This window comes from Nesoenas mayeri, assembly GCF_963082525.1.
Source record: "Nesoenas mayeri genome assembly, chromosome: 9".
NCBI classification, from domain to species: Eukaryota; Metazoa; Chordata; class Aves; order Columbiformes; family Columbidae; genus Nesoenas; species Nesoenas mayeri.
In genome coordinates this window covers 26414923-26433218 of record NC_137557.1, presented here as the reverse complement: position 1 = coordinate 26433218, position 18296 = coordinate 26414923, and the positions used below count along the sequence as shown (strand labels likewise).

The 18296-nt window shown below is 37.6% G+C and overlaps 1 protein-coding gene across 10 annotated transcripts in view; it reads left to right on the top strand.

The window, feature by feature from the left end:
- The window catches only part of TRIP12 (thyroid hormone receptor interactor 12), a 78068-nt gene that overhangs the window by 43851 nt on the left and 15921 nt on the right, over window positions 1-18296 (top strand). For 9 of the 10 annotated variants that reach the window (XM_080349899.1, XM_080349892.1, XM_080349894.1 and 6 more), the window contains 22 exons: window positions 1139-1244; window positions 2486-2622; window positions 3578-3661; window positions 5002-5097; window positions 6065-6213; window positions 6518-6553; window positions 6644-6739; window positions 7161-7253; window positions 7385-7546; window positions 9216-9284; window positions 9405-9570; window positions 10170-10287; window positions 10429-10585; window positions 10894-11047; window positions 11532-11760; window positions 12489-12607; window positions 13237-13441; window positions 14564-14664; window positions 14790-14964; window positions 15369-15510; window positions 16039-16230; window positions 16944-17095. In XM_080349899.1, coding sequence (XP_080206025.1) covers window positions 1139-1244; window positions 2486-2622; window positions 3578-3661; window positions 5002-5097; window positions 6065-6213; window positions 6518-6553; window positions 6644-6739; window positions 7161-7253; window positions 7385-7546; window positions 9216-9284; window positions 9405-9570; window positions 10170-10287; window positions 10429-10585; window positions 10894-11047; window positions 11532-11760; window positions 12489-12607; window positions 13237-13441; window positions 14564-14664; window positions 14790-14964; window positions 15369-15510; window positions 16039-16230; window positions 16944-17095 — 2938 coding nt within the window. The remainder of the gene's footprint in view (window positions 1-1138; window positions 1245-2485; window positions 2623-3577; window positions 3662-5001; window positions 5098-6064; window positions 6214-6517; window positions 6554-6643; window positions 6740-7160; window positions 7254-7384; window positions 7547-9215; window positions 9285-9404; window positions 9571-10169; window positions 10288-10428; window positions 10586-10893; window positions 11048-11531; window positions 11761-12488; window positions 12608-13236; window positions 13442-14563; window positions 14665-14789; window positions 14965-15368; window positions 15511-16038; window positions 16231-16943; window positions 17096-18296) is intronic. The other variant, XM_080349900.1, reaches the window with a different exon arrangement.

The following is an 18296-nucleotide window of genomic DNA, read 5'->3' as shown; positions in this document are numbered from 1 at the left end:
AAAACATTGCGTATTTAAATATGTTTTATTTCTGCTTTGTTGCCGGAAGAGGGAGCAGTGATCTTTCTCATATTTTCAAAGCTATTTACATCTGCTCTAGTGATAGTATGTCAAAATTGAATGTTATGGGGGATCTCTTTTATGATTGAGGGAGGACAGGACAGAAATGTAAAGCTGGGTCTGATAAGGATTTTTAGTTTTTGATACTAATTATCACCCTTCTGGTTTGGAAGCTGTTGTGGAATATATCAGCCTGATGGTAAGCTTGCTCATCATCTGAGAATGCTGTATTGCATGGGGTTTTTGTGTGTTCAAGAGTTTCCTGCTTCTGTGGTGGGATGTGTCATCAGAACAATGGCTTCATAACCTAGAGCAAATTAGTATTGGTTGGATCAGTCTTCAACAATGCAAATACTTCTAAACTAAAAGCTGGAGAGTTCCTTTTTCAAAGCTGTGAAGATATGCTTGGTATTTGCCTTAAGGAAGACCTTATGATAGTGATAAGGGCTGAAGGGATATAGCTGAAAAATAGAAGCACAGGTACATGACAGATCTCAAAACTGGCAGTGCTTGACTCCTGGAGGGGAGCATGGTTTTTATTTAAGGCAGTTACTCTTAAGCCATACCAAGGTGAATAAAACTGACTAAAATTTATGGTTCAGCTACTGAAGATGATCAAGTTTATGCTGCACAGATTTACTTAGAGGTTGGGGGAGAACATGCAACCACCACTGCCCTCCCTGCCAAAGTAGTTTCTTTAAAGCTAAAGTATATTCATTTAAGTGTCTAGAATACCAACATAGGGAAATAATAAACTTGTATCCCATGATGTCATATCTGTTTAGCAAGAGAAGGACTTAAAAGCTCTGTAGTGTGTAAGTTAGGAAAAGCTATCTAGGTAACAGGTTGAAGTTTAGTGTTACTTAAATTAATGAGTGTAAGCAAATATCTGAACCTCTCTTTTACTGGTGTAGCAGTTCAGTGTAAGGTGAGTAAAAGCTGATGTGGGCTTATTGTGGTTCATCTGTAGAAGTTGTTCTACATAAAAGTTTCCTGTACACAGAAGTTTGATATCTTTGTAGAACTGCTGTGTATTTGAAGACTGATCTAGTCTCAATTCTCTTTACATATGACATAGGTCTAAGAAAATCTACAAAGAAGCGCAGTGAATCACCACCTGCTGAGCTCCCCAGTTTGCGGCGGAGCACACGGCAAAAGACCACGGGCTCCTGTGCTAGCACCAGGTAAAACTGAAGATAATGAAACATGGTTACTGCAGTGGGTTGATATTGTCACTTTCATGCATGAAAACTGGCCTATATCTTTGCTATTGTAAAAGGAGCTATAACTTTTCAGGCCTGCTGGGTTACTTTGTGCACCAGTGTCATAGGCAGCACATAGAATTTGTCACAGACCTTCAGTAATCCCTCAGCTGTAGGGGTGGAGTGGAAGAAACACCCAGAGCCAATATTACAAGTTTAAGTAATCCTTTCCTTAGGGAGATGTTGTTTAAAAAGATACTAAACACTGAGAGAGTACTAAACTATTGTCCATAATGAATAATAAAATAGGTGACTATTTTGAAAAATGGACTTCATGGTACCACATAGGAGTCTGTTTTAATAGTGTAAGTTGTTGAGCTGAGTCAGGTTGTCAGCGGCTGCATCTGAACAATATTACAAACATTTCAGTACTTGATGTACCTTCTGATGCAGGGTAGAATTAGTTCTGAATTAATAGTTTTAAACACCTGGTAGATTAAATGGGAGGGGAGAGTAAATATGTCCCATGATGCACAAAAATTCTGTGGTTGCATGTACTCTGAAGCTAGACTTAGGAACCCTGAACAAGCTTTATTTTTTGATGCCCAAACTACATGTAGTTCCAGCACAATTTATTTTTGCTCTCCTGTGTCGTTAAGAAAGAAGCTTCTGAAGTCTGATGCTGTTGTGAAGTGTACATTTGAATTTGACTTTTTGTAGGCATATATATGTGTAGTGGTGATGATAGTAGTGTTTAATAAAACAAATTTAAAAAAGGCTCATGCCTTCAGACATGTGCTGGCATGGAAAACCAAGTTGAACATCACAGTTCTCCTTGTGCTTTCAGTAGTTCAGAACTTCCTTTAAGGAGGGTTACTCTGTCACTGAACTTCTCCAATGTGTGTGTGATTTGTAACTAACAGTTACTTTAATCATGGTCATTTTGACTATTGTATTTTAAAACTGCCTTGTCTTGAAGGGTATAACATACGGACATACCTGTAGTGCATTAGTAAAAACAAATCACCACCATGGTGTGGGGCAATGATGGTGAAGAAGAGTTGGGTAATTTTGTGAAGACTGATTCTTATGCAAATCTGTTAGCTTGTGCAAATTTGTGGTAGTGATCTACGTAATTTTTTTGGTGGTTTTGAGTAGTTTCACATTAATAAATCTTTTGCCGTAGTTCATAAGGTCTGAAACTTTGCTTTTTGAATCTTTAGTCGGCGAGGCTCTGGCCTGGGCAAAAGAGGAGCAGCTGAAGCTCGCCGACAGGAGAAAATGGCTGATCCTGATAACAACCAGGATGGAGTTAACTCTTCAGCTGCACGTACAGATGAGGCTCCTCAGGGAGCTGCAGGTAAGAAGAAATTCTAACTGACACATTTCTAGTCTAGTTGCTGATAGAAACTTCTTTGCATTTAAAAAGAGTTAAATGGATTAAGTTCTGGGGAGGAATTATTATTTAAGCTGGTACAGCTGGTAATAGTTCTGGAAGGTTTTTGAATGAGAGGGACCTTTATTTTTTGATCTGATCTCTTGGATATCTGGTATGTATTTCAGTTATGCTTTTTTCAGTCTCCAAACTGTGTCCAGTAAAGTAGACTTTGGTTTTCAGGCATCTACCTTTTTTATTTTTAGAAAAATGTACCTTCAGCTGATGCTACATAAATTATTGTACTGCAAACTGAAAACACTCCAAACTGTTCAGAATACAGAAGGCAAGCATTTGCCTGTAAAGGCTCTTGTGTAACTACTCATAAATATTTTACAAATTTTCTGTTGAAATGGCAAGCGTGTCTGTACTGGAGAAATTTGTAACCAAGTCAAATAGTCTTACTTGCATAGTCTTATTAAATAATACTTAATTTTATCATCTGGTCCTAATCAGTAGTAAGTTCAAAAGGAGCTTTCCAGCAATTACACTGGATTGTAGAAAATCTCGGTGTTCTCTGCTTACAGCTAGTTTTACATCAGTACAAAAAGTCAAAATTAAGGGGAACAAAGTGCAGCATAACAATTAAGAAAATCATAAATTTACTAAGGATATAGGTAAATATGTCTTGAAAGTTAATTTGCTGATCTAGCTGTATTTGTTTTTTTTGTTTTCCTGTGTCGATAGACTCTCTTCAGCTTCTGGAAAGTATTAGACTTGCAGGCTGGTTTGTTTAAAATGACAATGGTACGGAAGTATGGTGGCAATATTAAATGTGGAGCACTCTTCTGATGGTAGACACTTCTTGATGGTCGAATTGATGTGAATTTTGTCATTTTAAAGGCATTTTAATTTGCATTAATCTGTTTCATTTCTTTAGCTTCTAGTTCTGTTGCTGGGGCTGTAGGTATGACAACCTCTGGAGAAAGTGAGTCAGATGATTCCGAGATGGGAAGACTACAAGGTACAACAATTGTTATTATTAATTGACAATTTTTTGTTGATTGCAGCCTTTAAACAGCCATACCTATCCAAATTCTGTATTATATGTAGTGGGAAGGCTGTATTTTGTTTCTCCGTCTGTGAATGTGTTGCTTTGCTTACTGTAGTTCTGAAATACGGAGTTACAAGCTTTAATTCACTAAAGATGCATGAATTCGGAAGTAATGTCTGGAGAGGGTGGCACAGTGTCCTCATTCATTTATATGGTGTGTGATACACTACTATTGATGATTTTTCAGGAGCGCATGTGGGGAGAGAACTCAGTCCTATTAAGTGTGTAAGCTCAAATATGAAAATAGGTTTTTGCGAGAATTTCTCAGTTGACAGGCCAGGTTAGGCCTGCTGTTACTCTGCCTGCTTCTGGATAACATGTTTTGTGCTTGATACCCATGTTGCTGTGAGCTTTGACCAAACAAAATCTAAATGTTCTTAAAAAGCTTGCTTTTGTGCTTGGGCTAAAGGATTCAGGTCTCAAAAACAGAGAGTACAGACAGGTAGAAACTTAGTTTGCATGTCCTACAACTGTTTTAATGATTTTGCCACTATATTGCAAGGAGTTCTGAGATCAAGGTCTCCCTTACAAATGTCTGGTTTTGATTAATCTGAATATTTAATGTGGAAACGAGTGCTGTGTCACTACCAGTTGACTTGCTTACAGTCCTCAGTAAGCATAGGTATGCATTAGGAATATTGAGCTAAATTGTTTTTTACTGTTAATTGTTATTGTATTGATCAGCTGTAGTCACCATCAGAATCACCCACTTAGTCTAGCTGAAGACGATTGAAAGTGTTGACAAACAAAACAATACGCCTCATAACTAGCAGAATTTTTTCCTCTTCTGCTAATCAACAAATAAATCTGTGAACCTGACTTTTCAGTGTCATTGTCTCAGTTTAGTAGTGCCACTCAGTTCCTGAAAATGTGAAGAGATTAAATTCTCTTATGTAGATTGAGTTCATATTTGAAATTAGTCTGATATATCTGGCATTCTAGATCTAGACTTCCAACAATGTAGTAGACTAGATGTCTTCTGTGAAATGTATCATTCTGGAAATGTAGTGGGTGACTTCTTAAAGGGCCTTAATGCTCTGATGCACAAAAATGAGTTATTTGTTCCCTAAAGGTGTCATCTTTTTGATATTTTCTGGAAATTGAGATAGCTGCAGTCATCTAATCCTAACTCATCTTTCTTAAAGTGTCAACGTTCTAGTAGTCTTAAAATTATAGCATCGTGGAATTTAAATTTTGAAAAATATGTGTAGAAGCTTTGACAATGGCTGTTATCCTCTGTTTGCTTTTAGCTCTATTAGAGGCTAGGGGTCTTCCTCCTCACCTGTTTGGCCCTCTTGGTCCTCGGATGTCGCAGCTCTTCCACAGGACAATTGGAAGTGGAGCTAGTAAGCAAAGTTTGTCTAATTTGACTTAATTCTTTCCACTTCCAGACTAGTAGAATTCAGCCGCTAGTAAATGCTAATATTTGTATTAGCTTCATAGTTTAATATTTTCCATGTTGGAGATTTGTATGTTGCGGTAGTGCTAGACCACTGGTCAACAGTATTAATTTGCTTGCCTTCCTATAAGGAGGAGAAATTTGCTTCAGCCATATTTATTTTCTTTTTTTCGGGGCATCTTCATGTTCCCTTCTAGGTGGGGAAGGGAGGGTTCTTGCCTTTTCACCCCTTCCTTATCTTTTCTTTTGCATGATGGGCTGCTTAACAAAAGACCTCTCCAACCCCCTTGAGTTTTTTGCTGTCTTTAAACAAGTGCTTAAGCTAGCTTTAGAACCAGTAGTAGATGACAGTTCTAAGGTGTGTTGATTATAGTTCCAAAAGTGTCTTAGTTTTCAGACAGAAATAATTTCCTGAAGGCAGCGTGTCAGTGAGAACATGGGTCCTTAGTCTTGTTCCCCCATGTTGCATGATGCAGCTGAATTAGACGTGTACCTTCTGGTCCCAGTGTGTGTGGCTCCCCAGGAGAGCCCAGGGCAGCCTGGTGCTGCCTGCGGAGAGGAGTATGGGGTCTTGGGGATGCTCCATGTGCTGTATAACTGGGGGTGTGGTGAGAAGTCCTTTGCTTTATAGAGATGGAGTGGTGTGAGTTCTGGCAAGATGCCTGTGGTGAGCAGTGTGGTGGACTTCTTGTGCTGACCAGTCTGCACTGGAAAGACAGCCAAGAGTGAGATTTTGCCTCCCTTTCCTATCCCCCCTTTTTATGACAGGGAAAGAAAGTGAAGCTACAAGTACAGAGGAGAACCAAACTATCTCTGGTCTTCCACTCTTGCAGAAGTGTAGCATAATGGTTGCCTTGAACACTTATGTCTTCTAATATCTTCTTTCCTAATTTTTTCTTTTTCTGGATATGTAGGTTCTAAAGCCCAACAGCTTTTACAAGGTCTCCAAGCTACTGATGAAAGTCAGCAACTACAGGCAGTGATTGAGATGTGCCAGCTCTTGGTCATGGGAAATGAAGAAACATTAGGAGGATTTCCAGTCAAGAGTGTTGTACCAGCTTTGGTAAACATAAAATCTCTTATTTCTATTGGAGGATGTAATATTTTACTCAATATCTTGCTTGAATAAAATATTCTTAATTATATACATGTATGCATATCTATATATTTAATTTGATTTTGAGGGCATATTTTTCTAAATTTTGCTTGTCTTATTAATTATTTAATATCTCAAGAATAGGTAGTGGCTCTTCGAATTTTGGTAAAAGTTTCAAAAGTCCCAAGTCAAAAGCTATGATAATGATTTTTGCCCTTTATTTACGTTGATGGTATGTTTACTAAACTAATGATATTTTTTTTTAAAACAGATAACACTGCTGCAGATGGAGCACAACTTTGACATTGTAAGTGATTTGTAATGCTCAAGAGATTTGTGAAATAGAAAAATATATCAATCATCTGAACCTAAAAACAAATATCTCTTTATTTAATAGATGAACCATGCATGTCGGGCCTTAACATACATGATGGAAGCACTTCCCAGATCATCTGCTGTAGTGGTAGATGCAATTCCTGTCTTCTTGGAAAAGGTAAAATGAAATCAAAACAGTGTTATACTGATTTGAGGAGATTTTTATATTTGTTTTAGCTTTAGGACATACCATTAAGATAATGGCTTTTCATAGCTTACAAGACAATATATAATGCATGAGAAGCTTTTAAAAACAGATTTACTTTTTTCACACCCTTACTGAAAAAGCACTATCTGGTTCACTGAGAACTTTTTGTCTGATGGGTGTTGCAAAGATACTGCCTAATTATACAAACTGGGAACTCTTGTGGTATTTATATAGCTAATCTAGCCTTAAATTCTCTAGCTTGATCACAGCTAGCAGTGCAGCTCCATTAGTATATGTGTGTTAGTTTATGCTAACTGTTCAGGTGTTAATTAAGGTTAGTTTTACAAACTAGTCTAGAAATAAATCTACAAGCTTTCTTGTTTTCTTCTAGCTGCAAGTTATTCAGTGCATTGATGTGGCAGAGCAGGCACTCACAGCCCTGGAGATGTTATCGCGCAGGCATAGTAAAGCCATTCTGCAAGCAGTAAGTACAAAAAAGAAGGTGCTTTTACCTCTGCCAGTGCTACATCTTCATGATCTTCTCTGAAGATGAATAAGAAAACAAAATTTCTGGAACTTTAACGGTAATGAGTGAAAATGTTTATTTTATTACAGGGTGGGTTGGCAGACTGCTTGCTGTATCTGGAATTCTTCAGTATAAATGCACAGAGGAATGCACTGGCTATTGCTGCCAACTGCTGCCAGAGTATAACACCTGATGAGTTTCACTTTGTGGCAGACTCTTTGCCACTGCTTACGCAAAGGTTAACCCATCAGGTAAGAAGCTATTATAAAACTCAAAGTTTTAATCTTGACCTGAAAATAGTATAAAGTTGCCTCCAGATACTAGTTCTTTATTGTGTGTTATTTGCCTTTGCAATGTGATAATTGCCTTAAAGTTTCTATACTGTCGTGATATTCTAACAAACACATGGACATTTTGGTTTTTGTAGATATGCTGTAAAGAATCGTGACATCCCTATTAGTTTTGTAAAATGAGAAATAAGGTACTTAGAGCGTGGATTATAGTGAGTTTGTGGTCCTTACTTGTTGCCTATCAGTAGGAGAAAGATTCAGTAACATTACTGTTCTTCCTTAACAAATAAGTTGTGAGGTTTCCTCCCACTTCAAACTCTGAAAAGCTTCACTTTCAATTTTTTGGGTTTTATTTCTGAATTGGCTTTTTGAGGGGGCTTATGACATTTTAAGGAAGTAAGTTCCTACTCTTGCACAATAGTTTGAGGTGATGAATCCTAAATCATGGGTTCCTAAGATCTGCCTATCCTGCAATGCTGCTATGCTTATAAAAGAGCACTCACAATGACTGTTGCACCAAAAGATTTGGACACACTACTTGATTGGCAGATCCCTGTTCAAAAGGAGAAATTATTTCATTCCTTAACAAATGTAACTAAATAGAAGCTTCCAGGTAATGTTTTCATGTATTCTTGTGCTATTCTTAGTTTTGCCAACATCTTCTTGCTAAGAGCCTACTTGAATCATTGAGGCAGCTTCACAGAAGTCAAAGGTCAGCTTTAGATGGTGCTTTGGAAACAAGAAGCAGCATTCTCAGCAATAGTAGGGACAAACACTGACTCCTGCTCTCTAAAGAGAAGCTATAGCCCACAAAAGAAAGATTTCTTGAAATTTTGAAGTGGGATTTTTCTTGTTTAAAAAAAAAAATAAAAAATTGAGTTAAATTTCAAGCAAGGTCAGCTAGAGAAGATTGTGCAGGACCATATCCAGCTGATTTAAAAAAAAAAAACAAAGAAAAAAGAAAAACAACAACAAAACCAACAAAAGAAACCAAATCCAGAAAACCAAAACAAAACCCAAAGCACCACCACCACCACCAAAATACCACACAAACTCCAAGGGTGGAGACTTAGCCTCTCTGGGCAACCTCTTCCAGTGTTCAACAACCCTTACAGTAGAAGTATTTTATTATGTTCAGATAAACTTTGAGTGTTGCAATGAACTTTCAACTAGAGCTATTTTTAATGCAATCTGTACTATCTTGATGTCTTTGGATTTGCTGTCTTGGTGGCACTGCATGATGTAAAAATCCAGCTTCATGTAGTGTGTAGAACAGCAGCCTTCGCTCCTGCTCATCTGTATTTCCTGTTGTTTTGTAGCTCTCTTACCTTTTGTTTCCTCCTTGTAGAATCCAAAAAGGATATTATACACCCATTTATTCATCTCTAAAGGTCCCTAAAGATATCTGTGCTGTAAGTGTGAGATGTTTCCCAGGGAATATGCTGTATCAGGAGATCGGTTCACACTGTATCAATGAATTTAAAATTCAGAGCTATAGTATTCTGTACAATGTGATTCGACTGGCCTTTTTGGAGTAATTTTACAAATGCCTCAAAATGACAGGATAGGTAATGTAATACACATTGAAATATTTTAATTCAAACAAATATTTAACTTTTTATTATAATAGGACAAAAAGTCTGTTGAAAGCACCTGTCTCTGTTTTGCACGGCTAGTGGACAACTTCCAGCACGAGGAGGTAAGGGTGTGGTGTTTTCAGTGTGGATTTTTGTTGCCTTCTTCCCTTCCTCAGTTTCTCCCAAGAGTTTACTTTTCAAATTCAAACTAACGATTTTAATTTTGCTGTTCCCTCCTGAAGAACTTGCTCCAGCAGGTTGCTTCCAAGGACTTGTTAACAAATATCCAGCAGCTCTTAGTAGTGACGCCTCCTATCCTGAGCTCAGGAATGTTCATCATGGTGGTGCGCATGTTTTCCTTAATGTGCTCGAATTGTCCTACACTTGCAGTCCAGCTTATGAAGCAAAGTGAGTTCTTGCTCTGTCATATTATGGGGGACCTATTTAAGTTAATGCCTAAAGTCAGTATGGAACTCTGTGCATTTGATTATACAAATATTGTTTTCTTCTGTTTTTCTCTTGCTATGCTTTCCCTGGGATACAAAGTTTAGTTGGGGAAACATGCAATTTAAGGGCTTTTTCTAAGGGAAAACATTAAGAATTAAGTAACAGCTGTGTAGCTGTCTTAGTTCTCTCGTTTTTCATCCTGTAAATTTTGACTTGTGACTTCAACTGCCCTCCATGTTCTCCTGTATTTTCCTGTGCCCTGCATGTAGAGTGATATTTGATATTTCCTCTCTAGATGTCCCTTAAAGGAAGGAAAAAACCACCCAAAACCAACAAAAAAAACCCTACAAAAAAAACCAACAAAAACAAAAAAGGCCACAAAAACTCCCAAACCAGAAAAAATCCCCAGACCTGAGAACAAACCTGTTTCTTACAATATTTGGAGAGAGATGGATTTTTGTTTTGCTGTCTGCCGTCTGTTTGCTTAGGGCAGTGACTGTCTCTTCAGTGGAGAGTCCATATTCTGATACAAGTAATCTCATAAATAATAATTTTTATAGATATTGCAGAAACGCTTCACTTCCTCCTTTGTGGAGCCTCAAATGGGAGTTGTCAAGAACAAATTGACCTTGTTCCACGAAGTCCTCAAGAACTCTATGAGCTTACTTCTCTTATCTGGTAAGTTATGCAGCTCTAGGTTTTGGGCCTGGTTGGTATGTTAAAATCCATAACTTCTCTAAAATTAGGGCAAACAGTTTTTGGCTTAGATGGACTTTATTGTATGCTTGCAGTGAAATACTGTTTTAATGTTCTTTACAGTGAACTGATGCCTTGCCTGCCAAAAGAAGGAATTTTTGCTGTTGATACTATGCTGAAGAAAGGAAATGCACAAAATACAGATGGTGCGATATGGCAGTGGCGAGATGACAGGGGTCTCTGGCATCCCTACAACAGGATTGATAGCCGCATAATAGAGGTAGCAATTACACACATTTGTGTGGTGATGTATTTTAAATGTGTGTGTGGTTGTATTGGGCATTGAGTGCTTCCTTTACAGTTTTGAAAATATCAGCCTTGTTTCTTTTGAGAAACATGAGTTTCCTCAAACCTCCTGCTGAAACGTTGCACTATTTTGGTATTCAGTAATGGGTGAACTGCTTAATTACTGTTCTTAGTGAATTTCTGTCACCTTTGTTTTTCATACTGTTTGCCCTCTCATCACCTTTCATATAGCCTCCTGCTTCTTAGGGATTTCTTAACTTTAAACTCTTCCTTGGTTTTTAGGCAGCTCATCAGGTCGGTGAGGATGAGATAAGCCTGTCTACCCTTGGGCGTGTCTATACGATTGATTTTAACTCTATGCAGCAAATAAATGAGGATACTGGAACAGCACGTGCCATTCAGCGAAAACCAAACCCTTTAGCCAATACGAACACTAGTAAGTATGCCTTAGGAGACACCTGGTGCCTCTAGCTATGGTGAACTTTTCCTGTGTTATACAAGCCTGCTGCTTAGCTAGGAGATTTCTTGTGGTTTTTCTGGAAGGTCAAACTATTGATTTACATGAAGGAAGACATCTTTACAACAAAACTCAGACTGTTGAAATGTATTCCTTTTAACTTGTAAACTCTTTTCCTGAGAACTGAAAATACATTAAACTGGGGGGAAACTGGGGTTGTTCCTGGCTTGGGATTTTCTGAAAGAATTTTGTTCATACAGCTCTTCAATGAAGACTGTGTGAAAACTTCTTACTATCCAGTGGAAATATGTAAAAAATTGAAGAAAAAAGTTTTGATTCTTTGAAAGAGGAAGATTTGTACATACATTCTTGCCATTGGTTTGACTTCTGGTTCTTAAATTATGTCTTTCAATTCAAGAGATTTAAAGAACTGTGTAGTGATTTGTTGCACCATTTCTCACAGGTGGACATTCAGAATTGAAGAAGGATGATGCTCGAGCACAACTAATGAAAGAGGACCCAGAACTGGCAAAATCCTTTATCAAAACATTGTTTGGTGTTCTTTATGAAGTGTATAGTTCTTCAGCTGGACCTGCTGTTAGACACAAGTGCCTTAGAGCAATTCTTAGAATAATTTATTTTGCTGATGCTGAACTCCTGAAGGATGTGCTGAAAAACCATGCTGTTTCAAGGTGGGTTTTGTTAACCATTGTGAATGAAATTGATTTTGAGCTTACAACTCAAACTTCTGATTATGTTTTTTGAATCATCTTTGTCAAGGGAAAATTGTACTTTGGCAGATTAAATACATAAGAATTTAAAAGCTGAGGCTGTCAGCTTTCAGGAGTTTTTTGCATGTTAGACTTTGTAGTAGGTGCCGACTCTAGGTGTTGTTATTAGAATCACAGCTTACCTTCATGTCTCTGTGTACTAATAATGTATAATGTTACCATTTACTATTTTGCTGATTTCTAAAGCTTGCCTATGAACTTTTCTGAGGGCAAGATGACTTTTGCAGGAATAAAATGTGAACAATAACAGACTCTCATGGCATTCAGCTTTCAGGTGCTAATTGTGAAACCTCTCCTAGATGATATACCATCAGGTCAGGGATCTAGATAAAAGGATGCAATTAGGAAATAAACGCAGTACTAAGATCCACAACACTGTGTTCTTTAAAGGAAGAAAACACTTTCTTCCTTTACGCCACATGTTAAAACTTAGTAAGTGGTTTAGGTGGGAAGAGGACTTTTTCAGTCCTTTTATTTCTAGCATTTACAAAAGCACAGTGAAATTTGTTTGCTTTCAGTTTCTCGTATCATGTATGCAAGGCAAAGTGGCTTGATGATTTTATGTTTTTAAAAACAGCAACAAAAGAAATGAAAATACAAACCTAATTCTAATAAATTATCTGTTTTAGTCATATTGCCTCAATGCTGTCAAGTCAAGACCTTAAGATAGTAGTTGGAGCCCTGCAGATGGCAGAGATTTTAATGCAAAAGTTGCCTGACATTTTCAGTGTTTACTTCAGAAGAGAAGGTAAGTCTTGGTTGTGCTTTACCCCCGCCCTTCGTCTCCTTAATTTAGTATTTTAAAAGTGTGTATGTGTGGAGAATCCATATCCTTTATCCCCAGCTCCATCTCTCCAAGCTGTAAAAAGTTATTATTCTTCTTGAATAATAAAGGCAAATCCATGTAAACTATTGTCATATGACTGGGGAGGAGCTGACCAAGGCTCTGGAGGAGACAAGCTTGTTTATTCTGAATCTGAAAGAAGTTTACAGGCTTACTAGTTGCTAGCAAACTTACATTTAGGCTTAAGATGGCTTGCTGAAATTACATGAGTAGTCTTACTCGACAAAACAGATGAATCTTTGGCAGGAGTTCTTTCTAATAATCTACTGGGGATTTGGGGTTTCTTTAGCTACTGTGTCTGCTGCTGTTGTTATTTTTATTTTAAACTCTGTAAGTTAACTTTTTCAAGAAAGACTTGAACTGCTTTTTAAACAATATTGATGGGTGGGGTGAGGCAGTGCTGCCATAGTCAAAGCAGACATTCTAATAATGGACTTCTACCTGTTCAAACATCTTTGTCCTCATCCCACCTCGCAAAAAATGCCCCCACAACCAAACCAACCCACCAAACAAAGATTTCTTCTTTTGCAAAGGTGTGATGCACCAAGTGAAAAACTTAGCAGAGTCTGAGGCTCTGCTAACAAGCCCACCCAAAGTGTGCACTAATGGATCAGGAACGCTGGGTACCACAACAATAAGTACTGGAACAGCCACTGCTGCCAGTAACGCAGCTGCTGATTTGGGCTCTCCCAGCTTACAACACAGCCGGGAGGATTCTTTGGATCTGAGCCCACAGGGGTAAGTGTGGTATTTGTTGTGAACAAACAATCTGTGTGTGTAGTTTTGTTTGTTTGTTTTCTTCAAAAGTCTTGACTGACGTGAGCTGCTGCAGTATCATCTGTGGTTTGCTATGATAGTTTACCACCGCTCCATTTTAGTTCTTTAAAGGAAAAGCTATCAATGGGTAGTTTTGATTAATTTTATATCAATTTTTTTTAAACCACCAATGAAAAAGGAGCGAGGAAGAAACCAACCAACAACAAACAAAACAAACAAAAAAACCCACCAAACAAACGCAACACACACGCAAAATCCACTCGTGACCTGAGAGTTATGATATAGCAATATGAAACAATCCAAGTTGTTTGGGGAGAGGCTGGAGAATGCCAAAAGCAACAGCTGCAGTCTCATGTAACTCTTGAGGACAGAGTGATTCTTTCAGAGAAACGATAGCTGTGGTGCGTGGTTCCTTTCTACTGCAGACTGGACGAGAAAGAAGTCATAGGTTATTTTGAACACTTGTAGAATTAGAACGTCTTGTAGGAATAAATTATTTTAGTGTTACAGTTTGCCTTTGTTTTAAAGGTGAAATGTTTGCCTTAATGTATTGGCATAATAAGGAAACTCACCTTAAACCAGAATTGAAATATGTAAACTTGGGAAGTGTAGGGCTTGGTGAGAAGAAACTCCATGAATTGTTGAAAAACGTGCCTTCTGGTTTTGAATAGGGGAGGCAGGTCAAATACCCGGTGTCTTTTGGTGTTTATTTGGTAGAGGTCTTTTAGATACTATTTTTTTATTTTTAAGTGTATTCAAATAGATTTAATAACCAGATAACTTTCATGTTTTTATTTGTGTAGCTATGAGAAACCTTTATTCAGTGGCACTTCTGACTGTATTTGGCTGCCCATAGTGTAAAGGTGACAGAAAGCAAAACCCCCTCTTTGTCCTTCCAGTTAAAACAGAGTTGAGGTCCCTTCCCTCAGAGTTTGTTCTTCCACTGTACCCTCCTTGTTATGGGATAGAACCTTTTTGTAATTCTTGAGGAAAGAGCTGGCAGATGCACCTTAAACTGAGGGGTGGGTATGTGTATGAATATGGTGGATGGAAACACGTTACTTTGTTTTTAAATCTGGACAGACGACTGAGCGATGTTCTAAAGAGAAAAAGACTGCCGAAGCGAGGGCCAAGGAGACCAAAGTACTCTCCTCCAAGAGATGATGACAAAGTAGACAATCAAGGTAAATCATTCTTAAAATGTGATACTCTGTCTCCTTTTAAATTTAAAAGTAAGCTTGCAGGCTTTTGAAAGTGTTACCTGTAATAAACCTGTTGATTCTCTTAATTTTGTCTTTGCTTCCTCCAGCTAAAAGCCCTACAACTACTCAATCTCCTAAATCTTCCTTTTTGGCAAGTTTAAATCCTAAAACATGGGGAAGATTAAGCACACAGTCCAACAGTAATAATATTGAACCAGCACGAACAGCAGGAGTAAGTGGTCTTGCAAGGGCTGCTTCCAAGGATACCATTTCCAATAACAGGTACACACATGCAAAATCACATTAATTCTAATACGGTATTGACTTCGAGGTGCAGCTGCTTGCTGATGATAAGCCATTAGGTGATGAAGCAGCACCTGTCATGGAAGTTTCAGTTTAAGTGCTGTTAAAATAACTCTGAAAGAAAAATCAGTAAATTAAATTTGAGAAAATAGCCTCTTAATAGGTTAAAGTAGCATGCTGGGGAAAAATTGGAGAATTGGGGGAAAAATGGTGTGAGAAGTAATCTGTAGAGAACAGACCCTTACTGTGTTGGAGTAAGAGGAAAGGTTTTAGTCTGACTGCTGTTAAACATGATGAAAATGATACTCTGACTGTGTTTACTTGTAAAGTTGGAGTATGCAAATGGTAAGTGTGGCCAAATGCTTCTGTGTGCTTCCTTACAGAGAAAAAATTAAGGGCTGGATTAAGGAGCAAGCCCATAAATTTGTAGAACGTTATTTTAGTTCCGAAAACATGGATGGAAGCAATCCAGCACTAAATGTATTACAGAGACTTTGCACTGCAACTGAACAACTCAACCTCCAGGTTAGAAATGGCAAACTTAATTGGGTGAGGGTGGGAGTGGAAGCAGTAAAGTATTCAGGAGGCAACTAGAAGAAAGCTGGCCATTTTAGACAGTATGGCCAGTATTTTAAGCATAGGCTTTTTCTTCTTAAATGATGATGATACAGTGTTTCATAACTTGCAGTGGTTTGCTTGGTTGGTTTTCTTTTTGGTGGGGTTTTTTTTGGGTTTTTTTGGTGGCTTTTTTTTTTCTTAAACTCTCTATTTGAAGCTTATCTTTATGTTGCATGAGACAGAAATGGGACCTTGCATTTCTCTTAAAACAAGGAAAATGTAGATGTTGCCTGTAATGTCCTCTCTTGAATAGAGAAATTGCTCATCCTCAAATTACTTGTGGTGTTATTGCTTGTACTGAGTTACTATACACTACAGGCTTTCCCTTTTTGTTTTCCTTCTCCCTCTAGAGCTGTTCCATGCAGTAGTAGGAAAACCAGTATTTCCTATGCCCTTTATAGCTGGGTTGTAACACACTACCTTCATATTTTTCAGGTGGATGGTGGAACAGAGTGCCTTGTAGAAATCCGTAGCATTGTCTCGGAGTCTGATGTCTCCTCATTTGAAATCCAGCATAGTGGGTTTGTTAAACAACTGCTGCTTTACTTGACATCTAAAAGTGAGAAAGATGCTGTAAGCAGGGACATCAGATTGAAAAGATTCCTTCATGTATTTTTTTCTTCTCCAGTAAGTTTTATGGTTTTGTTATTCTTACTTTTTTCTCTCAAATTGAACTTACTGACCGTCTGAGAGGTTCAGCAATGACCTTGATAGACATAAAACAATCCTTCTGTACTCTTATCTAAGCTGTATAACATTACAACTTTCACATAGTTCTGTGTCTTTACAAGTCAAACTTTTTAGAATACCCTGTAATTACAGAAAATTCCAGACAACAGTGGAAAAAGAAATAATCCAAAATGGCCAGTTTTCTGAGTCTTGAACAACTTAAAACTTGTTTCTGAGTTTTAAGAAGTTCACGTGGAAAGACTTTGGTTGGTAATCTTATCACTCGCTCTCTTCACTCCTAAATACTGCAAGAAACTAGATTGTCCTGTTTTTAAAGGAAGACATTTAAAGTGGAAGAGAGGAAAGTAGACAGCTACAGCTTCTATGAAGCGTACTGCTCATGGTTAAGGGTGAATATTTAAAATCTATAGAGCTGTTCAATTGAAATCGGGAGGGAAAAGTGCATTTTTTTTGAAACGAGTCTTTCATAAATTTGTGTCATCTCATCATCCTGATGCTGCTGCTACTTCAAGTGAGAGCAGTGATTCTCAGTTTCTGTACGTGTGTTGTTGGGTTTTTTGGTTCGGTTTTGTTTTTTTTAAACAGCTCGTGGTATAAGTTGTTTTAAGATGGATTAATTCAAGCACATAACTGACTGGAATTTATTTCAGCTTCCTGGAGAAGAGCCCCTTGGAAGACTAGAGCCATTAGAAAATGCACCTTTGTTGGCATTAGTCCATAAAATGAACAATTGCCTCAGTCAGATGGAACAGTTTCCTGTAAAAGTGCATGACTTCCCTAGTGGAAATGGAACAGGGAGCAGGTAAGGATTAATGCTCAGGTAACAGTTTTTGTTGGCAGCTTTTGTTTTCTAAAACCTGTTTCAACGTAAGTTCCAGGAGTTAATGGAAAGTTCTGACCCTGTTACAGACAAAAACAATTACACGGTTGACTTTTTTTTCAGTGGAAGATTGGATATTTAACCAAAGGTTTGCTTGCAGTATGGAACTTCTCTCAGATTGGAGGTGGATGTATAATTTTAAATGCAATCTCTAAGCTTAAATTCAAATGTTTTCCTCGGTGCCACGTAACAAACACTAGAAAGAAATCATCTGTTAATTGCTGACACACTGATATATTTTAGTGAAGTAATTAAACTGCTGAGTTTGTATTACAGTGCTAAACTCTGATATTCAGATAAGTTCTGTTCTCTAGGATGATAATAGATTGAGTGATAACTGTTGGCTGTCAACACAGTTTAAAATAACTGTGCATCTGCCCTGTGTCTTAAGATAAGTTGGATTCCAAATCTAATCTATTCGTGTTTCAAGTAACAAATTTGAGTGACTGAAGAACTATTTCTATGATTTCTTTTCTGTACTTTATTAAATCAACATTTTTTCATTAATTGCATTGCGGTTAGTAAGTCTATTCCAGCGTAAATTGCATATTTTGAAAGTATTTTGTGGTGCTGGCTAAAAGCTCAATTTGATTAGAGACTCGTTCTCGTGATTATGTAGAAATTAGGAGGGACTAAACATTGAAAATGAATTCTTGAAAACTATTATTTTCAAGTCTGAAATGCCAGTCTTCTATCTCTCAGAATGGATTATTTTGTCACTAATTGTGACACAACATCCGTTATAGTAGATGTGTTAAAGCTTCACACTGTAGCATTAATCTAATTTACGTTAAAATCAGTACTTATGTTTTTTTCTGTGAAACTGTTAAAATCCATGGGAATCAATGCAATATACAGACATCTAATACGTGAAGGAATTGTCTTGATACTGACTTTTGTGAATAGTGTGTGCTCCGTAATCTTACACCGCCTCCTAATATGTACTGTTTCTGTAGAAAATGGAATAGCTAAAAAAGTTATAAAGCTTCTAATCATAGAAGCAAAATTCTGCTGTTCTTTTTGGTAGAAAATTAAACATGGGAAGTGAGAGTACTGCAGCATTGACTACTAGTCTTACTGTGGATTATGTCAGTGAGGATTTTGAGGTGTTAAGATCAGGTAG